Source organism: Vanrija pseudolonga, chromosome 1 (genome assembly GCF_020906515.1).
Source record: "Vanrija pseudolonga chromosome 1, complete sequence".
Lineage (NCBI taxonomy): Eukaryota > Fungi > Basidiomycota > Tremellomycetes > Trichosporonales > Trichosporonaceae > Vanrija > Vanrija pseudolonga.
Window position 1 is genome coordinate 1,034,341 of NC_085849.1, and position 24,505 is coordinate 1,058,845.

Consider the following 24,505-nt stretch of genomic DNA (forward strand, 5'->3'; position numbering starts at 1 on the left):
GACAACTTGGGAGATAATGATGATGGTGCGGCTTTCTGTGTTTGGTGGCGCCAGTGTGAACGCTGCTCACATCGCCTGGGCGGCGTTCTCAGCATCGGCCAGCTCAGTGGCGGTCTTTTCGGGGGTTTGCTTGGGAGAGTTGCGAATTGTGAACTTGGGCGGCGAGAACTTGGTGCAGAGATCGCCCAGGAACTCATCCGTGTATGGCGACGGAGGGCCGCTCTGTTCCTCGGCGAGCTCGGCTTCAGTAGCTTGCCAGAAGTTGGGAAGGACATCTGATGGTCAGAACTACCCCTCCGTACTCGCACCCACAATCCTTCATCTTAGCAATCCAGAAAGTCTCGTTGTCATTGATCTTGATCTCGGCCCAGCGACCACGGATGCCCATGCCGATGATCCAATCGTAGTTCTCGTGGTTGAGAGTGGAGAGGTCGACCCAGATGTCAATCTCCTCAGGCGTCTCCACAGTGTCCTGCTCGAGCTCGAGAGGCATCTCCTCTTCGGGCTCGTCAAAGTCTGCCACCTTCTCGATATCGGTCTCCAGCGTCGGGTCGCGGCGGGAACGCCACTGCTCCTGCTCAGTGAAGGGAGCGGGGACGGTGCGCAAACGGTGGTGAGTAGTCTTGAAGTCGGGACGGTCTGGAGACGACTTCTCGGGGGAAAAGACGGCGACCACACGACGGCGACCGAAGGCAATGTAGTTGTTTAGCATCGCCTTCGCGGGGTAGAATGGCTTGAACAGATTCTTGAGCTCCTTCTCAGCTGAGATATTAGCACACCTTCGACGCCCCACGCTCTTCTACCCACCATCCGCAGGCGACACGTTCAAGATGGGGCGAATGTCGGCGTAATCAAAGACGACGGCGCCATCCTTGTCACGGGCTACGTAAAGTTAAATGGGCACCATCCATGGCCACTCACCAACACTCCAGCCGCCGTCATCCCCCTCGGTGTTGGCACCACCACCTTCAGAGCTAACGGGCCCCACAGGCTGGCCCAGAGGCCTATTGCGGTAGGAGCCCCCGTAGCGAACCCAGCTGGAATAGTTGAGACCCTTACGGGCCTCGATTAACTCTTCGACTGTGAAAGCATTCTTGATCGCCTGTGGGGCAGAGCGAGCCAACTTGGCTGCGCGGTGAAACTTGGGCGCGAGGTGAGGCTCGTTCAGCACCTCGTAGTGGTCGAGGGAAGAGAGGAAGGCAGCAAATATCTCTGAGACGAATTAGGAGGTTTCCGCGGTTGCCAGCTCTGACACTTGCCTGCAACGGCCACAGCGGCCTCAGCATCCCTGTCGGTGTCAATACCCGAAGTGCGCGAGTCCAATGACGTACCAAAGCGAGGTGACTTCAAGCGGGGCTGAGCTAGCCTCAGGATTGGCCACAGCTGGTGTACGGCGACGGACTGCGCCAGCCTCGCGACGAGCAATAGCCAGGAGACCACGAACGGAGCGGTCGGTGTAGCGAAGGAGAGGGCACGACTCATGCTTGCCGGGGTTCGCATTCCAAGCGTCGAAGTCGGCACCGGAAGACGTCCGCTTCTCGTTGGTAGATGGTTCGTAGAATTCGGCATCGGGGCCGCTGCCCGGCCAATGCTGGACGGAATGCCTCCTCTGGAGGTCGAAGATGCCGCGAACCTGCCATCGTCAATAGAGAGCTTGTTGTGCCTGCCGGGTTCGTACCGTGGAAAAGGCCGAAGCAGAGACTTTGGGGCCAAACTGGAAAATAGGGGCCCTCGAGTGCCAGAAGTCAATGGTGGCGTTCACCACTGAGCGTGAGCAAGGTCTCAGGTGTCTAGATCACCTACACCTGTTGTAAGGAGGAACAGCGCTGGACGCAAGTCAGTACACAATTGCCGGCGTGTGCGTGACACCTACGGATCAGTATTGACGAGGCAAGTATAGGGGGGCTCCTCCCAGCCGCTGCCTTCGATACCAATCTTGAAAGAGTCCTCCCGGCGAATTTGAGTGAGCTTGCCTTCGATCACCTTGTACTCGCGATGCTCTGGCAGCGGAGTGGGCTTCGACTCGGGACTCGTGTCCACGAATCGCTGGCCGTACGAGTCGCGGCCATGCTGGAGGACGTCACGATGGTAGTCGTAGAGGTCATTGCGGTAGGTGGAGGCGCTGACACTGACGTCAGGAGGGGCAGGAACCGTGATAGGGGTGTTGGGGTTGAGCCGCGACCACTCTGCAAAGGTCAAAGGGGGTGGGCCCTCGGCATCGGGACCGGTGGAGGCCGTATCAGCAACCTGGCTGTCACTGGGGGTCGCCGACAAAGTGTTGACAGTGTTGTCCACAGTCATTTTAATTGTGTCGGGGTGGGTTGTGTGCGTGTGTTGAGTGTTGAGAGAGTGAGTGAAAGAGGGAGAGAGAGTGAGGGAAGGAATGCCCTTTTAAAGCGTGGGGGAACAGGGTGCCAGGCGCGAGGTGTGCGAGGGTGAGGCGAGAATGGAAGGGCGTGAGGGGGGCGCGGATGGGGCGATGGGGGGGAGGATCGATGGGGGATGAGAAGGAATGAGAGAGAAAAAAAACGAGGCGACAAACTGGCTTTGGGGGTGACAGAATCCAAAGTGGTCTGTGCGTAGAGGAGTGAGGTCACCAATGATGGAGGTGGGGCCCCAGAGACTTGGCCCGCGAGTTAGGCTTGCACAGCAGTCTGTGCGTCGCTGGTTGTTGTTTTGACCCACCCACCCAGCGGCGTGTGTGATTTTTCCCTTTCCAGGACAAATGACGGGCAAGCGTCAGGGACCAAAATCGCGGCATCACCACCCAACCGGATACCTCTAAACAATGTAAACAGGCAAAGGGAGGAGCATATCCCACCTTTGACATCTCTCCTTCTTGTGCATAGTACTTACTCTCTCTCTTGTCAACGACCATGGCTTCCTCTAGGAGGTCAAATCGTAGCCAGGACATGGGCGACGGAGCCCCCCCTTGGAGCCGCAACCCGTCCCCCGTCCCTCCTTATGATCCCCCTCACTCGCCAGCCTACCTCCCACCGCCTTCCCCGGGGGGATCGCACAACCCGTACAACATCAACCTTCCCCCGAGGCAAGGCTACCCCGCCAACCCGCCCATCTACGCCCCTCCCTCGCCGTCGGTCGTCGGCTCGGCGCTCGGCGGATCGACCCTCGCCCCCTCGACCGTCTACGGGTCCACCATCGGTCCATCGACCTCGCCCCGGCCGCCGTCTCGACTGACAAACTTTGAGGCTGCCTTGGCCCGCGCTCGGGGTGAGGCCCCGCCGCCAGTGGTCGAGACGCCTCCGGTCGAGATTCCTCCTCTGATGAGGCCGACATACTCCCAGCCGGCCCCCTCTTACCTCCCGCCGCCGGATAGCAACCACCCCGATCTGAACGTCGGCTTCACACGGGCGTCGACTATCCGGCATAGTGGCCTCCGTCGCCGTGAGCCATCGCGCTCTCCGTCTCCTGGGTTCGACAACAGTATGGTCTATGACCCTATTCAGCGCCACGAGGACATTGAGAAGGCCCTTCTGTCCGACGAAGAGCGCGACCGCATCTACCAGCCGATTCAGACCCCTCTTCCCCTCTCGAGGTTTACGCTCCAGAAGACCATGTTGGAGTCGAACGGTGACCTGTCTCTGATGGGCAATGCGCCGCGCCCTGCTGCCAGGAGGTCCTCCATCGAGAAGACGGGGCTCGATGGCTTCGAGCCCGTGGCTCTTGTCGACGGCGCGCATCCGGAGGACACCCATCACTACGGCCCTGCTCCGGAGGGTCGGGTCAGCAGACGCAACAACCAGCACAAGCGTGTCAAGCAGAGGCTTACGCTTGATGAGGAGGGCACCTTTGCCGTTGAAATGCCTATTCCTTCTCGCCTGGCCCAGTTCCTTCCCGTCAAGGGCGTCGAGGAGCAGAAGACCACCAGGTAGGTGTTGTCACCAAGAACGCTGCTGACCCTAGGTACACGGCCATCACGACTGACCCGGACGATTTTGCCAAGTCGCCCATTCGTCTCCGCCAGGAAATGTTTGACCCTCCTCGCAAGACTGAAATGTTCATCGTCATCACCATGTACAACGAGGACGCCGAGCTCTTCTGCCGCACCCTCTACGGTGTGATGAAGAACATCGCCCACCTCTGCGGGCGTAAGAACTCGCGCATGTGGGGAGCCAATGGGTGGCAGAAGATTGTGGTCTGCATCGTTGCCGACGGTCGTAAGCACGTCAACCCTCGAGTGCTCGATTGTCTGGCTGCTCTCGGCGTCTACCAGGAAGGTGCGTACAGGCTGGCTCAGCATCGCAGACACTGACACTGCCAGGTGCAATGACCAACCAGGTACAAGACCGCCCTGTCAAGGCCCACGTCTTCGAGTACACCACCAGCTTTGCCCTCGACCCCGACCTCCACTTCAAGTACCCGGACAGGGGTATCGTGCCGTGCCAGATCCTTTTCTGCATGAAGGAGAACAACGCTAGGAAGATCAACTCGCACCGTTGGTTCTTCAACGCCTTCGCGCCAAAGCTCCAGCCCAACGTCTGCATTCTGCTTGACGTTGGTACCATGCCCGCCCAGAAGTCCCTGTACCACCTGTGGAAGGCCTTTGACGTCAACTCCAACGTTGGTGGCGCCTGTGGTGAGATTGCGACTTTCAAGGGCAAGGGCTGGAGACTACTCCTCAACCCTCTCGTGGCGGCGCAATGCTTCGAGTACAAGATGTCCAACATTCTCGACAAGCCCATGGAGAGTTTGTTCGGTTACACTGCTGTGCTTCCTGGTGCCTTCTCGGCGTACCGCGTGAGTTGTGCAGGTGGCTGGGGTGGCTTGACACGACACTTACGCTTCTCCCCAGTACATTGCGCTCCAGAATGACGAGAATGGCCGCGGTCCACTCTACTCATACTTCCAAGGCGAGAACCTCCATAGTGGAAAGGCCGACTCGTTCACCGGAAACATGTACTTGGCCGAGGATCGTATTCTCTGCTTCGAGATTGTGTAGGTGTTCACGCTTACAGCTGAGCCTCTCGCTGACGACACCAGCGCCAAGCCCAAAGCGAGCTGGGTCTTGAAGTACGTCAAGTCGGCCGTTGGCGAGACCGACTGCCCCGATACCATTCCCGAGTTTATCGGTCAGCGTCGCCGCTGGCTCAACGGATCTTTCTTTGCTGCTGTGGGTTACTTCGAGCGCGCCCATAAAGCACCCAGCTTACACCTCCAGGTCTACTCCCTTATCCACTTCCGCCAAATCTGGCGCTCTGATCACAGTGTCGTCCGAAAGTCGGCGCTGATGGTCGAATTCGTTTACAACGCGCTCAACCTGCTCTTCGGCTGGTTCTCGCTGGGCAACTTTTACATCTTCTTCGTTATTCTCACCAGAGCATTGGAGGGCAAGGCGTTCCACATCAAGAACATTCAGGTCCTCAATGTCATAGTACAATATACGTACTTGGGCACTGTCATTGCGTGCTTCATCTTCGGCATGGGTAACAGGCCGCAGGGGTGAGTCAACGCGAGTGTGCTACGGCACTATGCTGACAGACACAGCTCTCCCTGGAAGTACAAAGTGGCCATCTGGATCTTCGCCGTCTTAACGTTCTACATGCTCGTCGCCGGTGTCATCTGCACTGTTGCGGCGATCCAGAACATTGACAAGCCGATCTTTATCCGCCTCGTCGTGTCGCTTGCCGCGACGTATGGTATCTTTGTCGTCTCGAGTTTCCTCGCGCTCGACCCGTGGCACATCTTCACCTGCTTCCTGCAGTACTTGCTCTTCACCCCAAGTGAGTATGGTGCGGGTGTTGGGTTATTGTGCTGACCATTGTCAGCCTACATCAATGTTCTCAATATTGTGAGTCGCGCGCGGTTAACAAGGATCTTTGCTAACGATGCCACAGTACGCCTACTCCAACCTGTCAGTTACCCCTTCATGTGTTGAGACCCAACTGACATTCCCAGCCACGACTTGTCCTGGGGTACCAAAGGTGCCGACACTGTCGAGACCGACCTGGGCAAGGTCCAGGGTGTTGGCCGCGACGTCGAAGTGGCCCTGGTGTCGGAGCAGCAGGACATCGACATGGCCTACCAGGATGCCCTCGACAACCTCCGTATCAAGCGCGCAAGAGTGGACCCGGATGAGATGCCGCCGGCCAAGAATGCCAGCGAGCAGAAACAAAAGGACGTTTACGCCAACTTTAGGACCAATGTAGGTTGCCACAGACGACTCAGAGCGCTGACGGCAGCTTCTTCTTGTTTGGTCGCTCTCGAACGCCTTGCTTGCGAGCATCATTCTCGCTGGCAATGACAACGAGACGTTCAGTGGCTCTGGCAACAGCCGCCAGGGCATTTACATGCTGATTATCTTAAGTGGGTGTGGCCGAGGTGCTTCTTTGCTGACATTCAGTCTTTGTCGCCGGTATGGCTGCCTTCAGATTCATCTGTGCGACTTTGTACCTCATTATTCGCCTCTTTGGCGGTTAGACATTGCTGTGGACAATGTATGGTTCGCATGCATTCTTGAAGGACCGAGTGGCTTGGGCTCGAGGGGGTCGACGGTGCGCTCCGTGTCGTGGGGAAGGAACACCTTGGGCGATTATAGTTATGGTGGTGACTTGTACGAAGGGAGCGGGGGTGTCAACAATCTCTGGCCCACCTCCACTCCCCACTCGACTTTGTCAACAACCAACCTCCACACCAACAACCACAAACCGACACCATCATCAAATGGCCACCGCGCACCCGGCCCGGGCCTCACCAACGGCGCAGGCGATGCTCGCGGCGATGGCCGGGGAGCTAGAGGACCCAGAGTGGGGTGCGTCTGCGCCGCGACGAAAGCTGACAGCAGCAGACCTCGCGCCGTGCGGCCCGCTCGTTGCGCCCTTGCTCGCGCAAGCCGTGTCCGCCATGACGGCGCTCCGCGACGACGACACTGTCTCGGACGAAAGAGGACAACGCGCCAAGGTGGCACTCGACACGCTCCTCACCGTCGCAAAGGGCCAGGTCGCGGCGCTCCCTTTTAACACGGTCTCGCGGCACACCCTGCGGCTATACACGGACGCGTCGCTGCTCCGGACGGCGCTGGACCTGTTAACTGGCCCCGTCGTGGAGGGGCCGCGGCGCGCGTTCTGTCTCGCTGCCGTGGAACGCGTCGACCGCGCCATCATCGTCGCTGGCGCTGTCGGGCCGCAGAGGGCCGAGTGGGCGCAGCGCCTGGTGGGCGAGGTGCAGGGTGTGCTTGTCGCCGAGGGGATCGCGGCGCCGCCAGCTGGCAAGGTTGCAGCCAACGGCCACGACGACGACGACAGCGACACCAACCCGCACCCCGCAAAGCGGCGCAAGCACGCCGCGCCCACTCGGCCCCCCTTCACGCCCCTCTTCGCGCCCTCCCCAATCCCAGAAACGACAACCTACCCCACCCTCGCTGCCCACGCGCGCGAGCCGCACCACCCGCTAATCCTGCGCGGCTACCTGTCCTCCGAGGCGTGCGCGCCGTGGCCCGCCCTCGAGCGGTGGAAGGACGCAGGCTACCTCCTCTCCTGCGTGGGCGAGGGGCGCGTCGTGCCCGTCGAAATTGGGACCGCGTACGACGACGAGGGGTGGGCGCAGCGGATTGTGCCGTGGCGCGACTTTCTGTCAGCGGCAGGGTGGGACGTGGTGCCGGAGAGCGATGAGCTCGACGCCGCCCCCGCCGCGCCGCTCTACCTCGCCCAGCACGCCCTCTTCGCCCAGTTCCCCGCGCTCGAGCGCGACACCGCCGTGCCAGACTACGTGTGGTCCGAGCCCCAGCTGGCGGGCTACACCGCGCCAGACGACTACCTCGTCAACGTGTGGGTCGGGGCTGGGGGCTCGCGCATCGTCTCGCCGGCGCACACGGACCCGTACTTCAACGCGTATGCGCAGGTGCTCGGCCGGAAACGCGTGTGGCTCGCGCCGCCGGACGCCGGGGAACACATGTATGCGTATAGCAAGGGGAGCGAGGACGACGCCGACGACACCAAGTCGCCCCTCGCGGCAGAGTACATGGGCAACACGTCGACCGTGCCCATTCTCCGCGGCGACAGGTTTCCCGACGCCGCAGCGGCGTCGTTCCCCGCCTTCTTTGAGCACGTGTACCCCCGCGCCATGGAGGCTGTGCTCGAGCCCGGAGACCTGCTCCTCATGCCGCCTGGGTGGTGGCATGCGATGCGCGGCGAGAGCGAGGCCATGTCGTGGAGCGTGTCGTTTTGGTATTAGCACATTCACAGCATTGATAGTAGATTGTAACACGACCTGCACACCACACAATGTAACACCACCACCACACACCACACCACCACGCAACAAATCTAGAAGCATCGGATATCAGATACGTAAACTACAGCTCTACATGACTGGCACACTGCGTAATCACGGTTATCGGGTGGCTTGCGCCTGGGGCTGGTTCCAAGAGAGGACTGGGGGGGGGTTAGTGGGGCTCGATGTGCGGCTAGCGTTGACTCACGAGACATGTCGCCCATCTTGCGGGGCTTGATGAGGTGGCGAAGGAGGCCGGCGAGCGCGAGCGCGACACACAGAATAGCACCGGCGACGTACGCCCAGCCGAGGAACGGCTGCTTGCCACCGACCCAGGCAACAGTAGAAATGACAATCGACTTTGTACCCGAGAACATCTTGACAGGGTAGTTCATGTTGGCGAGGACCTCGTAGTTGCCCTGCAGCATGACGTCGTTGTCGTTGCGGCCCCAGAGCTTGCGGAACGTTGGCAGCGCAGCGACACGCATCCAGATCTGGAAGTGCTCGTCATCGGCGAGCTTCGGCCAGCCAGTCGCGTTCGTGTATCCGTCGGGGTACTTCTTGGCCCAGTTGGGCGGCGGGAGCGTGTTCTCGTAGGTCAGCTCGTTGTTGGGCTCGTTCTTGTAGTTCTTCGAAATGCCGTGCCACGCGATGTTCTTCTCGGAGAACTCGTACGTCTGGTTGTTGGCGCCGTTTGGTGCGTTGAGAAGCACGACGGATGGGAACGTGTCGTTGAACAAGCTGTTGGCGATCAGGCCGCAGGGGTAGTACTGCTTGTCGTCCTTGGAAGTGATAGGCTTGCAGTTTCCCTTGTTGATGTCGTGCGTCGAGCGCTTGTTGCCGAGCAGCTGGCCCGAGTCAAAGCTCTGCACGTAGCGACGGTGGTTCTGGTAGTAGTTGGTAAGCTTGTAGTACAGGAAGACGCCCCTGCCGAGGTCGTAGGGGACGTTGAAGCGGATACGGCACTGGGCCTGCTGGTCGTAAGGGCGGGTAGAGTCGTTGGAGAAAGTCCACTGCGGTGCAGCAATCGCGGATGACTTGATGGGCGAGCCGGACTTGAGGTCATCTACGCGCGCGTCAGCCATCGGCTCCACTTCCCTCCACCTCCTCGATCCAACGCACATCCATAAGCACTCTTGGGCATGTCAGCCCACGTGCCGTTGGTCGGCGCCTGCTCATCGCACTGCGTGTAGTCGAGGGTAATGGTCGTGACCTTGCCGCTTCCCCAGATGATCAACGCGCCGATGGGCGCAAAGATGACGCCGATGAGGAACAGCGTGGGGAGCACGGCCTTGGGCGTGAGGATGGGTTGCCATGCCTTGAGGCGCTGCTGCTTGAACGCAGTGTCTGTACGTGTCAGCGGCGAGTCCAGACGTGTGGGGTGTGTTTGTTTCCAGTGCGCGTTGTCGCCGTCGTCGTCGTCGCGCCGCTGAAAACATCGCCGACGGGCGGCAACATCATGACCACTCACTTGCTGGGCGTTTCGACCATTTGACCTTCTCCTTGTTTGGCTGGTCGGCGTCGACGGGGACGTCCTCTGCCGGCTTCTTGTTCTTTCGGTTGAACAAGCCCATGGCTGGTGAGTTGTGGTGTGGTGTGGAGAGTGTGTGATGATCGAAAGAGTCGAGATGGGCGTGTCCCGTCGGTCGGTCGTCACTGCATTCGCCTGTAGCACAGCGTGGCGACGACGCCGAGCCCTCGCAAAGCCGAGCCTGGACAGCGTCGCTGGATGCAAATACTCTGTGTCATGAACTACGCGTCCCGTAAACGGGTGACACTGCACGCCTAATCCGGCGCCCATCGGCACAACAAAGCACGATATAGTAAATTAGATCTTGCACGCCTGATCCCCCTGCTCGCCTACCCAACCACGTGACTGTCATCCACTTTTGCGATTTCTCGGTGGAGGCGATATCAATCAAGCCAGGCGACAACAGACTTTACATCACAACACGCACACCATGCCCAAGGCTACAAAGAAGAAGAAGGAGAAGGTCGAGGACTTCAAGGTGGGTTGATGGAAGCCTTTACAACACACTGACACGCACAGAAAGCAAAGCTCAAGCTCGGAAAGGGCAAGAAGCCGGCCTCGAACGGCACCGACACGTCGTTCAAGGCGCGATGTAGGTCGTCACCGGCTGGCATTGACTAACACTACAGCCATTGCCCTCCCGTCCCAGAAACCCCTAGCTCGTGCGCTCGCAAACAAGCAGGCCGAAGACGATGGCGAGGACGACGGGCCCGCCGGCGAGCCGACGACTGCCGCCGGCCTGACCATTGACGACGTGCTCATCCAGCTGCGCCATGCCAACGCCGGCGTGCGCCGCGAGGCCGTGCACCACCTCAAGGAGGTGCTTGTTGCGGGCATGAACATGGGGATCAAGATGGGTCAGCGGCCAGGCGAGGTCGCCAAGGTCGTGCGGGCCATCGGCGGGCTGATTGCCGACGATGTAAGTGGCATGGAGGTGTCACGACGTATAGCTGACCCGATCAGGACGCGTCCGTCCGCAAGGCGCTGCACGACTTCCTGGGATGGTACCTCGCGCGACTTCCCAAGCGCGCGCTGTCACCCTACCTCGGTCTCCTCCAGCTGCAGATCTCGTCGGCCCTCTCGCACATCTTCCCGGCGGTCCGACTAGACGCGTGCAAGCTCGTCGAGCTGCTGCTCGAGACGCACCCCGCCGAGATTGTCGCCAATTGGCCCACTCCTGCAGTTACAAGCGAGAGCAACGCGTCGCGCATCGTCCCTACGCAGGGCGACTCGACCGTGTTCGAGGGGCTGCGGCTGAGTGCCGGCCTGGGTGAGGAGAAGGGTGCGAGCACGCAGGCTGGCTTCCGCATGACACCGGCGTCGAAACTCATCATTCTGCGCACGATTAAAATGTTCATCGCACAGGCGCTGCGTCCGACGCTCGACCGCACGAAGAATGTGCTCGACGCTGGGCGGGGACCCGCTGCTCCGCTGCTGGGAGAATTCACCGCCACAGAGCTGAGCCTCCTGCCTCCTGGCCAGCAGTGGTCACTGGACGCTGGCGATTTTGCATTGGAATGGTCTGCAGAATTCCAGCCAACAAAATCCCGTGGGCAGGACGGAGTGTTGAGTGACGCGGCTTTGGAGGAGCTTGCTGTGAGTGGCTAAATCGCGGGGGAATGAATGTGGCTGACTGTCCCTCCAGAAAGCTTACCTCTCCTTGCACTCGCTCCTCCTCTCGACTTTCATGGAGTCGGCCCCCAGTGTCTTTGGCCCTTCGCAATCAGCACCAGCTTCTGACGACATTTATCTCAACTTGTGCTCAGTATGCGCCGAGCTTGAGTGTATTGTCGCCCAAGTCCTACTCGGACACCCAGAATTCCACACCTTGTCCGAGGCAAGCCAACTCCGCTCTAGCTTGTCAGAATTCCTCAAACGCATGACGGCTTGGTTCCCTTTCAACAAGGATTCGACGGCGGCGAGTGATTCCTCGGCGATCCTCTTTGGACTGTCCCTCAGCTACGTAAAGCTGGCGTCAATACTCGCGCCCAAACCACCGACGGTCGTTCTTCGGTCCGGGAAAATGGCAAAGGACTTTGGATGGCGTCAGCGGGTTCGAGCCATCGAGACGTCATGGAAGGCTGCTGCCCAGCCACAGGGCAAGAACACAGGCGCCGAGGAGGTGGCCTTCAACTTGGCGTCGGAGTGGCTCGAGGAGAGTCTTGTGAGTTGGACCTGCATTTTAATAATGTAGCGTGCCCGCTGACACGGCAACCAGGAACCAAATACCGACGTCCTCGCACCTCCGATTAGCCTATCAGCCTACGAGGAGCTTTTACCCGTGATTTGGACGTTGCTGCTAACGGCACGCAAGGACGGCGCCAAGGAAGACGGCTTGCGCGTCGACGAGGCGTTCATGTCCGGGCTCTTGTCGCTGGGCTCGGCGAGTGGCAAACGTCGGGTCGGTGACGCCTTTGTCGTGCGCCTGATCGAGCAGCACGAAGACCGTTTCTCTACGCTCCCATTTTTTGTGCCTGTCAGGTCCGCTCTTCGGTCCCAGATTGAACTTTGGTTCAGCTCGGTGCCGCGAAGCCTGTGGGAAATCGGGGCAAAGGACGACGAGGCGACGACGGGCTTGCTGCGCTTCCTGCTCGAAATCGGAAGGCGGGGGCCGTTGGCGTACGAGGCGCCGTATAGCCTCATTGACGTCAAGGTGAGTTTGCTTGTTTAGCCACCCAGTTCCTGACTTCCGAGACTTTCCCCGCCCTTGCCGCCAAGTTGGCGCCCTTCTTCCATCTGCAGCACCCCGTCAAGGGCAGCGTCGAGGGGCCGTGGGCCAAGTTGGCCTCGGCCAAGACACAGAAGCTTGCCCTCGATGTGGCGCGCATCTGGCACACGTTTGACGACACTGGCCGCCTCGATGACGCCGTGTCCATTGTGGTGCAGTCGCATGCCTGGGCACACAGCTACTGGCACCGAACATAATCTCCGCAAGCCGAGGCTCGTCACAAAAAAGGCACGCAACGCACAATGATACCCTGCATCATTTCTCCTGTCCACCAACCATGTACTACAACAATACAAATCTATGCAAACGTGAGCTTGCGCGCCACACTGCGCTCTAATGCTGTTCCGTTGGGAGACTCTGCCTTGCGCTTGGTGCCCGACTCCACCTGTGGCCGCGTGTCCTGAGGTGCGACGGCGCGCGGGCGGAGCTCTGCCAAAGGCTTGGGGAGGAGGATGGGCGGTGTGGGGCGTGGCGGAGCGGTAAAGAAGGGGTGGTAGAGGGCCTGTGTATATTGTGTTTTTGTTAATTTCGTCTGTTCCTTTCGGAGACTTGTTGTCAAGCACACGCAGCGCTGTGTGTGCGGCACGCACCTTCCTAGCCGTAGGGCGAAGTTTTGGGTCGTAACGCAGTAGTTCTCGGGCGAGGTCCTGGCCGTCCTTGCCCAGCGAGGCGACCATATTCCACCAGGGGTTCTTGGGGTACCCGGGGATCTCGTGGTAGTCTGGCAGCTTTGTGTGGCCCTGAGGGAGGGAACAAGGGGGGGTGAGGGTGAGCGGACGGGACTGTCGGTTGTCCGCGGCAAGCGGAGCGGGACACTACGTACTGGCCAGTCTGTTTCCGTCGGAGAGCCCATGGCATGGAACGTCTTCTTGAGCTGGTCAATGTCCGAGTCGCCCGCGAGGAACGGCACGCGCAACACGAGCTCGACGAGGATTGTGCCGATCGACCACATGTCGACTGCGGGCGAGTAGTAGCGCGAGCCCCAGAGCAGCTCGGGTGGGCGGTACCACCTAAAGCAGAGCAGTGGCGTCAGCATCGTCAGCAGCAGCGTCACGCGCTAGCCAAACTCAAACTAGCTGGCGAGACGCCAGACCGCAACGCATAGCATGACGCACCGCGTAATGACCTGACAGGTCATGCGGGACGCCGCGTCACCAAATTCCCGCGCGAGGCCAAAGTCGGCCACCTTGAGCTCGCCGGTGGAGGCGATGAGCAAGTTGTTTGGCTTGAGATCCTGCGTGGGGCGTGCACGGGTCAGCGCAGAGTTCGCAACCCCACCCCGCCACGCCAAGCTCACACGATGCAGCACGCCGTTGCGGTGGATGTATTCCAGCCCGCGCAGCGACATGGCCATCCACGACTTGATGTCGGCCGTCTGGAAGATGAGCGCCTTGTCGCGGATCACGGCCTCGAGGTCCGTGTCGAGGAACTCGAGGACCAGGTTGACGTTTTGCTTGACGCTGAAGACGTCGAGGAGCTGGAGTCAGCTTCATGAAGATACGTAAGCTCACAGCAATGATGTTCGGGTGGTGCAGCTCCTGCAGGAACTTGACCTCGCGCAAGGCGGTCATGTCCAGCCCGTCCTTCATCTCGCCGACCTTGATCTTCTTGATGGCGACTGGGGGTGAGCGGCGCGGCTTGCGGGCAGCGGCATACCTTTCCTTCCTGTCGCCTTTTCCGTACCTGCGCGTGTCAGCTGCAACTGGGAGCCTTGTATAGCAGACACACCCTTGTACACATTCGCAAAGGTACCCTCTCCGACCTTGACCCCCTTCTCCCCTGTCGCCGTCAGCATCAGATCGTCGCCGCCGCGGATCCACACAAAAGGTGCGCCGGCGAGCACTGCACTCACACCTCTCTGCTCTCTGCTGGTTCTCCAAGGCGGCTAAGTCCATGGCGGTGGAGGATGATGGAGCAAGACAACAACGAGTTTCGTTGGATCCATCGTGAACAAAGCCGTCACCACCTCCACCTTCGCGGCGACTTTGGCGGGAGCAAATCTCGGCAATCTGGTCAATCTCGACAACATGCATCTAACCCAAATAAAAAGGCGATTAACAAGGCGCTCACTTGTGCGCAAGCAGAGCGATAAAGATAACGAGGATGGCAAGGATGAGGGCCACTAGAGAGAACGACACTCCACCAAAGCTGGTCGGGATAACAATCGCCCGTAACGTGTTGTCGGCGCTAGCAGACACGAGGAGGGTTGCGGATGGGTTGAACTTGAGTGCCGTCGGCGGGAAGGAATGTGCTTGCAGAATCTTGAGCAGGGGCTGGGGGAGAGTCAGCCGAGGGCCGGAAGTCAAAACCCACCGCTAGCGTGTTGGTATCCAGCAGGCCGATTGAGAGGTCAGACGAGCCATATGACACGAGATGGCCATTTGAGCTAATGTCAAAGACGGTGACGGGCTTTGACGAGACCTCGCGCTTGGTCGCGAGCTCCCATGCGATGCCCTTGACTTTTGATGGCTTCTCGTCGTCGTTCTTGTCCTGCGACGGCTCCTGCTGGTCGGAAACAGATGCTGCGTACTTGGCGACGAACGCCTTGCGCGCCTTGCTCTTGCCCTTGCGCGACGGCGAGTTTGTCGAGTTGAGCACGGCGAAGATGTTGGGGCATGAGGGGATCTCTGGAGAGAACCTGGGGGGGGGGTGGGTTAGTGTGGGAGGAGCATGGTACCCACCGAGCAGCTCGGAACACGAGCGGGAGGTCGTCGATCGTTGGCAAGGGGATCGACTGGAGAAGGCTGAGCTTGGTCTTCTCGTCCGAGTCAAAGTCGAAGACGTTGATGGCCTTGCTGGTGGTCACAGCAAGCTGGTGGGTCAGAAGAGCGCGACGTCGAACACCCACCCATGAACCCTGTGGGCCTCCCCAGGCGAGGTCGACGAGCTCGCCGGCGCCAGGACTGCGTGGTGAGACGACAATCTCGAGGCTTGGGACCTTGAGAATCGCAAACTCGTCATCTGTCGTGCCGACGGCGACAAAGCCGGGCGTGATGGCGGTGAGTTTCTGTGCCCGTCAGTCGCTGCCTAACCCCTGCAAACCCACTTGGTATGGGTAGTCGTCCGACCACTTGGCGTGTAGTGTCTGCTGCGACGCGACATACTCGAGCCTGGCATCAGGTCAGCACTGCAGGCCAACAAACGTGCGTACTCTTTCGCGCTGTACGAGAACAGGCGCGCCTGCTGGTTCTGTCCGGCCTCGATGGACGCCTGGGACGCGTTGATGCCCGTCACGAACTGCTTTGCCTAGGCGTCAGCTGTGTCGACGGCTAAACGCACCGCCCGGTCCGTCGCGATCGTCATCGGCGCGTCCTCGTCGCTGCTGAGCGCGAGCTCGAACACGGGCTCAACCTTGCGCCCATCCTTGGACACCTTGACGAGTTTCTGCGCGTGTCAGCCGGCTGCGTCATCGCGTGGGCAGTGTGTGCCGCGACGTACAAACTTGTTGGCGATGCCGCTGCGGCTTGCGCCGCCGCCGCCGCCGAGGATGGCCGTGTCGTCGTCTGCCCAGTCGAGGCAGTATACGGGGAAGGAGTGTGTTGGGTGCGAGTGGTGGTCGGTGCGCGTCATTGCATAAGTGAGTGTTGTTGTTGTTGCTGGTGAATGTGGGTGACTGGGGTTGGAAGAAGTTGAGACTAGTGAGTTTGGGTGAGATGGGGGTAGCGACTGGCTGGGACGAGCTGCTGCTGCCTGCCCCGCCCATCAACGTCGTCACGTCGGGCGCGTGTCTCCGTCGTAGGACGAAATGGATTGGGAGACACGTCGACCACGTGGATTTGATTCCGTGATTATGATTTGTTTGTGGTCGGGCGTGGTGGGCGTGGTGGTTGAGGTATGACGCTAGACTGCTATGCATGTAGCAGTAGCCATGACAGCGATGACGCACAGACAAGACTTTTGTGTTTGACGCTTGCCGACTCGTAATAATGCCTGTGCGGCGATTTGCCAAAAGTGACACATCTCTCTGACCGGCTGACGGCTCGCACGGCTGGGGTGACTTCGCCGCGGGCCACCCACCCGGCTCCATCAACGTAACCCCACTCCTTGTCGGTCCGCTCGCTTGCACAACCATTGACGCCACACACCCCCATATCACAACAATGACACCCGCACCACATCACAAGTCGGTTCCTCGGAATCCAAGGCCAAGGCGAGGGAGGAGATCGCCGACCCCCGACCCCCGACCCCCAGCCCCAAATTGTCGTCGAGATTTTTTCATACGAGCCGCTAGTGTATGACTGGTTAAACCCATGCAAAGATGTGTCAAAAATCGAGACGAATGTGTTGATGGTCCACGCTCGTGAAGACAAATATAGGCCATGAGAGGCGAGCCCGTCACTCTCTCTTCCAGAGACAGTCCCAAGCAAAGTGTCGTGATGTTTCACCGGAGTCAGCAGCTGCGGCTGGGCTTGCGGTTCGATATTAAAATGTCCGTGGTCTAGAGAGATGCGGGGAGGGGGGGAGCGGTAACGGCCACAGCCACCAGTTGTCACACTGGTCACGGGCGGCCGGATCTCCGAATCCATGGGTCGCTAAGCTACCATCTTGAAGGCGGTGAAGGCCTTCGGTCTGAAGAGTAGCTTGAGATGGAGGGGAGTGAGGGTCTAGATTGATGAGGATGGGGTAGGGACGATGTGGCTGAGGGCGATCTCCCGCTCAACGGCCCTGAATGTGTGATGGCCGGGAGTCGGATGGGCGGCAGCTGATCCTGTGGAGTCGCTGATGATGCAGACGCATCTGGCGGCAAGTCGCGGTCCAAGAAGGGCAGGTGATGATGCACGGACGGGGTGTGGGGCGTGTGCGGCTGGGGGGGTGAACGCCGGCCAGTGGGTGCCGAAGAGTAGGGAAACTGGGGCGGGGATCGCCGAGGACGGGTTTGCTGCTGTTGCTGCGCAACTCCCTCGGCGGGCGACAGTGACAGGGATGATGTGGCAGCCGGAGGATACTGTAGGCAGGGGCACGCGCTCGTTAGTCATGATTGTGCGCGTCGTTTAACAGCCAGAAAAAAATGTCGCGTAACACTCACCGCGTGCAAAGGTGGCACCAGGTCCCTTGTTGTCGACGAGGTAGTTGCCGCTCGGAGATTACGCTCCCACTCGACCCATCTGTCGACCGTCGCGCGTAACCTGTCATTCTCTTGGGATGCGAGTTTGAGATCCTCTTGGAGCCGTCGGTTGGCAGATTCGAGGCGGGCGACACGCAGATCAGGGTCGGTATCGGGGACGCTCTTGGACGACGAGGGGTATGGGTATGGCGACGAGTGAGGCTTGTAAGAGGACGAGGGCCCGTAGTAGTCTTCGTTTGATTGCCTTCGGTCCCAATCCCTCTCGTCAACTTGGCCTAGTCGGCGCACGAGGGTGGTACGCTCTTCTTCCAAAGCTCTGACCCGTTCCTCGAGGCTGTCCTGATACCCCTTTTTCCGATTTCGAAACCGTTGAGCTGCCAAGCGGTTGGCTTCCCGCCTTCGAAGGATCATTGACTCGCGTGATGGGCTTGCCCCTCTCCCTCCGCCAACAGCCGCGGGTCCCGAAGATGGTCGTACTCTATGCCCTTGATCTTCCCATGCAGGGGAGCCGTAATCACGGTGGCCGGCACTACTCGAGCTGCCGGCGGCACCTTGGCCGTGGCCGAGGCCGAGAGATCGCGAGGGAGCCCCGAGCCACTCTGACTTGACGTGGTGATGATGGTGGTGTGGCGCGGCTGTTGACGTGGACGGGGTCGATGTTGAGGTGGATGGCTCTGTCAGCTGAGGGGAGATGCTGGTGGTGGGCGAGCTCATAGTGGACGACCCCGAGAAAGTCGCGGGGGTTGTGCGTAACACTCCAGCAGTGTTCGATCCGTGTTTCTGTCGGACACGCTTGTGGAAGTGCAGTCGATGTGTATGCTTGCAGTTTGGAGCAGAGAGGGGTGGGGATCATGTGCGCTTTGGATAGTAACCTTGTGTCGACATGACGCGGTGGTGGTATGGGTTGTTGTACAAACAGTGGATTACTTGGAAAATGCCACTGAGGCGTGATGAGGTTGTTCGGGCGGGGCGGAGGGAGCGGCGTTCAAGACAAGCTTAAGTGGGTGCGAGCAGGGGCGTCGGGGGGAGGGGACAATGAATTGGGGTGGGGGTAGAGGGCGAGGGGAGGTTTAGGCCAGGAGGCGCTGGCTGGCTGGGAGGTAGGTACGACTGCGGCGGGCGGCTGGCACAAACTGGCGTCGACTGGCGCAGACCTGTTTGTCGCGCCTTTATCTGTTGATCCTAGGCGGGCCGGACGATCAATCCGGGGGCGGCGGCCGGGGCGATCGCTAGACAGTTGCAAGCCGAGACAATAACGGCGGCGGCAAGAGTAGCCGTTTGTGGATGACAACAGCCGCGGTCTGTGTGTGTGGGTGGATGCAGGTTTATGTGGGGGCCGGCGACGACAACGAGCAAGTGAGCGTGCGACAAGGCCAGAGCCAGCCAGCGAGGCAGGGGGTGAGAGTGAGAGAGAATAACGACAATGATGCACCCCGGTCGGCCAACGTTTCATTCCTTTGTTGGGTCGGCCAGCCTGGCTGCTGCTGGCTTGCTGGGCTGGCTGGCTGGCTGACAGGCTTGGCCCTCATCCCAACGGAGATGAGATGGCTTTCGTTCGGCGTGTGTGGTTGCGTGCGTGCGTGCGTGCGTTTGTGTTGGTCCGGACAGGGGCAGGGCAACCGCCGGCCAGGTCGCAGAACATGCGGCAGGAGCGGCTACGGCGCACGCGCCGCGCCCGGGAGTCAACAGCTACACATGCGAGGGGAGGTGTACTGCATTGCTGGACTCGCACTCATCAGATTCCAGCAAACGGCCTCCTCTGGCCTCAGGGGTGCTGCTGGCCACTTGCACACTTGTCGGTTGCCAGGCACACGACGGACGAAGGGGCAGCGAGCAGGCCGATGACACCGGCGGCCGCGGCGCCTGAAAAGCCTCCTGATGGCGTTTCCCCTTGCCGCCACCCCTTAGTGCAAGTCTTGTCCGTTATCCCGTAGGCAGTATGTAACAGCAAACAAAGTCGACCAACTTGCTCGCAGCCAGCCAGGAGCCAAAAAGAGGAGCCGGGCTCGGGCCCTGGGCCCTGCCTCGCTTCAGGTAACTCGTAACTCTTTTTTTCTTCCCTCCCTCCGTGTCGTTACGCCACTCCTTACTCGTCTACAGTACTACGCGGCATGCACCGCGCGACGCAACTACGACGCACCACCGGCCGGCACCCGGAGCCACGCTCACGCTCACGCTCCTGGCCGGCCGCTTAATTCGGGCGGTTCGTGCCCAAAAAGACTTGCAGACCTTCACGTAACACCAGGCCCACAATAAAACTTACAGGCGCCCCTGACGTACTTACAATCGATGCCCAACCCTGATCCCCGATCTGCGTCCTGCGTCGTGCAGTGTACTACGCGCGTGTGCGTCAGTCAGCCAGCGTGAGGCATGAGGCATGAGGCAGCAGCCGCTGCGTGATCCGCGACACCCACCCACCCCACCCACCTCATTCCCCACTCCACAAGCCCCGGACATGGCCGCCAACCTCGGCACCACCGGTCAAAGTCAGGTGAGATGCACCCACCTCACGGTCGGTATTCGGATCATCGCATCGCCAACCGCTCGACAACTCCGCCCACCCGCACACCCCGCACCCGGGCGGCGCCACTCCCCACTTGTTCTTCGGATCTAACACTCGCTTTCACTGGAATGCCCACATCCGCCAGCCAAGCGCACCACCAGATCGTCGTGCGACGCGGAGACTGGCGCTCGTCCCCAACGCAACGCCGTGGTACTGCGCGATGAGATCATCCCGCACTCTTGCCCACACACACAGTCTCTCCCACCCCCTCAGTCTGTTCCTTCCTTGCCCACCTTCGCGACTACCGCGTTCCACCCCCTCTCGTCCTGCCCATCCCATACTGAACCGCTGCAATGCATATGTGGAGAGGAGAGTGGTGTGGTGTGTTCCTAGGGTGCAGGCTGCATCCTAGCTCGTGGCGCTTGCTTACGCGGTCGTGAGAACTGTCTCACAGCGGTGACACAAAGCGTCTGCCACTGTCGCTGTATGCAGCCAGCACCGAGGGCATGCACTCTTTGTCGACGCCGAGACGGTGAGCTCCGCAGAACCCTTGGCTACAACCCACGTCAGTCACGCTCGTCGATCGGCGGCATCGCCTCGTCTCCGCCACCGTCCAACTTACAGGTTTCGACGGGAGCCACATACGACCACTCAGCCGTGTCAACGCCGGGCGCCAATCGGACCTCGGACACGCCAAAGATGCTAGCAAGTAGCGCCTCTGAAACAGTTGTCAATATTTTTTTCTCTCCGAGAGACCTTCTGGTCCTCCGAGGCCCTTACCATTCTTCGCCAGAAGGCTGCTCAAGTCTCCGCTGGAGGCGATTTGCAAAGTGGCTTCAGTCCCTACGCGCAGTTGCCTGGCGATCTCAGGTCAGCCACTGGTGCCTTTAATGCTCCTTTTCTCCCTTGCTTACTTTGCTTCACGTGCACTCGTCAACAACTTTTGCAGCTCGGTGCGCACAGTCAGCAGGGCAGTCATCTCGTCGTGCGCCGTTGGGTTGAGCCACTCCGTCTAGGGGATTAGCGCGCGGTGAAACGTTTACAATGCGTACCTCTGGTGACCAGTGATCGAGGAAGACTGACGACTTCACGGGGGATCCCGACGCCTCGTAAACCTCCTCGGCAAGGTGTGGCGCAATGGGCGCGGTCATCTTGACGAGCGCTTGCACAACCTATCATAAGCCCCCGCGTCAGCAGCGTCACTTCAAGGTTGAGCGGGCCTTACGTGACTCAGAGTAGCAACAATGGCCTGTCGCCGCGCTCCTTCGACAGGGTCGCAGTAGAGCGAGTCCTTCACCACGTCGAAGTACCACGCCGAGAGGGTAGACTGGAATGTGAACACGCTCTGGACAACTAGCCAACGTTAGTGCTCTGTCGCCAGGCTCCAACATACCTCTGTTAAACGCAAACTGGTCATACGCCGACTCCACATCCACTTCAAGCTGGTTCAGCAGGTGGAGAATGTACCTCTCCGCCTGACTCGTTAGAAAATATCAGCGAAAAATCACGCACAATAGACAGCTCGACGTCGGCCAGCGCTGGTGGCGGTGCCCTGGACGTGTTGCCAATGATGAACCGCATGCTGCTGCGCAGCTTGCGAAGAAGCTCAGAGGCGTGCTCAATACTGGAAGGACCGATGGATGCGTCCCGTGTGTAGTCGACTCCAGCTGCCCAAACACGCAGGGTGTCCGATCCGCGCGCAGGGGTACTCTGCAGTGAGTCAGAGTTTTGTGATTCCAGCGCCCGGTTTTACAGTACGTGTGCCTTTGCTGCACAACGAGCTGCACGCGGCGCCAGGAGTGGCGGGCAACACAAGTCCCCAGCCTCCTGGAGACAGGAGCAGTCCTCAGCCTCCTGGAGACAGGAGGGGCCACCCCCCTGCTGCTACGAAAATGGACAAAATACCCACCTTTGTGCCGTTCACAATATCCATGGGCGAGACGCCGTTCCCTTGCGACTTGCTCATCTTGGCGCCCGTCTCGTCCGTCGTAAATCCGTGGGTAATGAGGTTGCGGTACGGAGCCACGGCCTGGCGACCCTCGAGCGACGCCAGACGCGTCAGCAGACTCGACTGGAACCAGCCGCGGTGCTGGTCGGAACCCTCGAGGTACACATCGGCCAGGGGCTCGTCGTCGGGACGAAGGTGGGCAGCCTCGATAAGAGTCCACGAGGTTCCGCTGTCAAACCAAACGTCGAGGGTGTCGTAGCCGCGGGTAAACACCTGCCCTTTGAACGAGGGCGGAATAAAGTCTTCGGTGGGACCAGACCACCAGTGATCCACACCCTTCTCGTTGAGAACCCCAAGGATGTGCTCTACGGACTCTTCTGTGAGAAGTGGTTCACCGGTGGCGCTGAAGAGAGCCGGGATGGGCACACCCCAGCTTCGCTGACGAGAAATGCACCATTCAGAACGAGAGGACACAGTGGCCGTGAGGCGGTTTCGACCTGTGGTGTGGCGTCAGCTCCACGCCGCTTTTGCCATTCCTCGACCACGACGTACCACTCGCAGGAATGAAATTAATATTTGAGATCGCCTCGGCGGCATGATCTTTCAACGACTCGACATCGGCGAACCACTGAGGAGTAGCCCTAATAATAATGGGCTCCTTTGTCCTCCAGTCCACAGGGTAACGATGGCGGATAGATTCCTTTGCGAACAAGAGATTGTGCGACTTGAGGAGCTCAATCATCGCCTTGGAGCCGGCCTTTTGGACTGGAAGGCCAACAAGGGTGGCAGAATCCTCATGCCCCGACCACGCCTGAACCTCGCTCGTGAACTTTCCGTCATCATCAATAGGGCATCGCAGTTCGTCCTTGAGCAGTCCGAGCGCCTGGAAAGACTCGTAATCCTCGTGACCATGAGCTGGGGCGGAGTGAACCAGACCGGTACCCGAGTCGGAAGTCACGTATTCCGCAAGGAAAACACTTGGGCGTTCTTCGCTGGAAGATGCAGGGTGGAAGAAGTGAGTGTACTTTGTGCCAACAAGTTCCTCGCCTGAAAAGTCAGCCTGTTCGACTGCTGCTACTCACCGGTCAGCTTGTCAACGACCACGAGAGGGCCAAGGAACTGTTGCAATGCCTCCAAGCGCTCCTCGGCAACAACCAAAAGACGTTTACTCTCGTCCACGGCAACGACATAGTTGAGCTCAGCGCCAACCGCCACGCCCTGCATCGTTAGTTTCACATAAAAACGAGTTCACTGACCATGTTGCCGGGCAAACTCCACGGCGTGGTCGTCCAGATGGCAAGATGCAACTTTGCACCAGGAACAGTCTCCCGGCCCTTCGACAAAGCCTGCTGCAAACGAGCCGAAGCGTCCGCATCCTCAACGGCAAAGGCCACATACACGGACGTCGACGTGAGGTCCTTGTACTCGAGCTCAGCCTCGGCAAGGGCAGTCCTGGACGATGGGGAGTAGTAGTTGGGACGAAGACGATGCGAAATGAATCCTACGGGGTCAGATATCGGTTCTTTAGTGCTGTCTCACCCTTCGAGACCATGCTCTGGAATAGCTTCAGTTGCCTCAGCTCGAAGTCGTGGTCTGTAACGCTCAGCTCTGCGCATTTTCGTCCCGTCATGTGAACACACCAATGGTCCGGTACACTCCCTTATCGTTATTCCAGTCCGCCATGACACCGAGCTGCTTGAACTCGTCCTTTTGAATGTCTATGGCCTCCAGAGCGAACTTCTTGGCCTCGGTTCGGACACTGATGGGGTCAAGGGCCGTATGTGATTTCTGGGGGCTGTCAGTGTATGCGCGGAGGAATCTGTAGCTCACTCCAAGAGCAGCCAACGCCTTGTGCTCGATGGGCAGGCCATGGCAGTCCCATCCCGGGACGTAGCTTCATGTCAGACGATTCGTTCAACCTCACAGCGACTCACTGGACCTTCCTTCCGCGAATGACGTTGTATCGGTTGATCATGTCTTTCAAGATCTTGTTCAGAGCATGGCCTGATCGGTTAGCCCTGACGCGTGTTCCATAACCTACCCATGTGCAAGTTGCCGTTTGCATAAGGCGGGCCGTCATGGAACACGAAGACCTTGCCCTGGTTGGAGTCGTACTGGCTGGTTAGCTCCGCGCAGCACAGCTCTGCTCACCTGGGCGCGATAGAGTTCATGGGTTGTCCTGTCCCGGTACTTGGCCTCGAGAGCTGGGGCGTTCTTGACGCGCAGCTGCATGTCCGTCTTTGGCAACAACAAGGAGGCCGAGTACTTCTTCTTGTCCTGGGCGGCGTCGGGAGCTGGGGCGGTCGTCGCATAGCGCACGCAAGTCGGAGCCCGCGTGAAGGCCTGAGCCCTCAGGCCGTATCGCAGGCCGTGGGCCACCAGGAGACGAGTCATGGCCAGTGTCGATGCAAGGTTGCGGCTCTTGATCAAGATCAGTCGGGTCGATCCGAAATCTCGAGGAAGGCGAGCCGATCAGATGGAGGTTGCGGATCCACCGTGGG

General features: G+C 59.7%; 6 protein-coding genes across 6 annotated transcripts; 2 read left to right on the forward strand and 4 right to left on the reverse strand.

Moving 5' to 3' along the window:
* Nucleotides 1-66: 66 nt before the first annotated feature.
* Nucleotides 67-2,301, reverse strand: LOC62_01G000415 (uncharacterized protein; the record flags this gene model as incomplete). Its single annotated transcript, XM_062766845.1, has 8 exons — nt 67-275; nt 313-762; nt 808-882; nt 922-1,212; nt 1,393-1,633; nt 1,679-1,764; nt 1,804-1,826; nt 1,874-2,301. The coding sequence occupies 8 exons, from the start codon at nt 2,299-2,301 to the stop codon at nt 67-69; spliced, it is 1,803 nt and encodes a 600-aa protein (XP_062622829.1).
* Nucleotides 2,302-2,876: 575 nt separating this feature from the next.
* CHS3_3 (Chitin synthase 3) lies at nt 2,877-8,190 on the forward strand (the record flags this gene model as incomplete). The annotated part of the gene is made up of 13 exons (XM_062766846.1): nt 2,877-3,889; nt 3,925-4,238; nt 4,283-4,758; nt 4,814-4,956; nt 5,002-5,131; nt 5,180-5,460; nt 5,506-5,741; nt 5,787-5,809; nt 5,856-5,872; nt 5,917-6,163; nt 6,201-6,324; nt 6,362-6,433; nt 6,806-8,190. The coding sequence occupies 13 exons, from the start codon at nt 2,877-2,879 to the stop codon at nt 8,188-8,190; spliced, it is 4,461 nt and encodes a 1,486-aa protein (XP_062622830.1).
* An 82-nt stretch (nt 8,191-8,272) lies between these two features.
* mug89 (aminophospholipid translocase regulatory protein CDC50) lies at nt 8,273-9,918 on the reverse strand. The gene is made up of 4 exons (XM_062766847.1): nt 9,701-9,918; nt 9,352-9,576; nt 8,438-9,295; nt 8,273-8,390 (listed from the first exon to the last, which is right to left on the reverse strand). Exons 1-4 carry the CDS (start codon nt 9,801-9,803, stop codon nt 8,350-8,352), a joined length of 1,227 nt encoding a protein of 408 aa, XP_062622831.1. The 5' UTR covers nt 9,804-9,918; the 3' UTR covers nt 8,273-8,349.
* A 272-nt stretch (nt 9,919-10,190) lies between these two features.
* Nucleotides 10,191-12,685, forward strand: ipi1 (Pre-rRNA-processing protein ipi1; the record flags this gene model as incomplete). The annotated part of the gene is made up of 7 exons (XM_062766848.1): nt 10,191-10,238; nt 10,280-10,352; nt 10,390-10,679; nt 10,724-11,356; nt 11,406-11,924; nt 11,979-12,413; nt 12,455-12,685. 7 exons carry the CDS (start codon nt 10,191-10,193, stop codon nt 12,683-12,685), a joined length of 2,229 nt encoding a protein of 742 aa, XP_062622832.1.
* Nucleotides 12,686-12,786: 101 nt separating this feature from the next.
* Nucleotides 12,787-16,117, reverse strand: cdk7 (Cyclin-dependent kinase 7; the record flags this gene model as incomplete). Its single annotated transcript, XM_062766849.1, has 14 exons — nt 15,927-16,117; nt 15,768-15,872; nt 15,640-15,734; nt 15,535-15,598; nt 15,337-15,495; nt 15,170-15,300; nt 14,802-15,126; nt 14,559-14,761; nt 14,000-14,171; nt 13,786-13,965; nt 13,604-13,722; nt 13,312-13,498; nt 13,079-13,228; nt 12,787-12,990 (listed from the first exon to the last, which is right to left on the reverse strand). Exons 1-14 carry the CDS (start codon nt 16,056-16,058, stop codon nt 12,787-12,789), a joined length of 2,226 nt encoding a protein of 741 aa, XP_062622833.1. The 5' UTR covers nt 16,059-16,117.
* Nucleotides 16,118-20,351: 4,234 nt separating this feature from the next.
* On the reverse strand, nt 20,352-24,410 carry ileS (Isoleucine--tRNA ligase). Its single transcript, XM_062766850.1, has 18 exons — nt 24,156-24,410; nt 24,046-24,118; nt 23,939-24,008; nt 23,835-23,898; nt 23,645-23,792; nt 23,544-23,597; nt 23,261-23,505; nt 23,087-23,222; nt 22,557-23,051; nt 21,966-22,501; nt 21,569-21,766; nt 21,450-21,531; nt 21,282-21,409; nt 21,109-21,228; nt 20,971-21,068; nt 20,837-20,913; nt 20,679-20,774; nt 20,352-20,610 (listed from the first exon to the last, which is right to left on the reverse strand). Exons 1-18 carry the CDS (start codon nt 24,396-24,398, stop codon nt 20,483-20,485), a joined length of 2,991 nt encoding a protein of 996 aa, XP_062622834.1. The 5' UTR covers nt 24,399-24,410; the 3' UTR covers nt 20,352-20,482.
* Nucleotides 24,411-24,505: the final 95 nt, after the last annotated feature.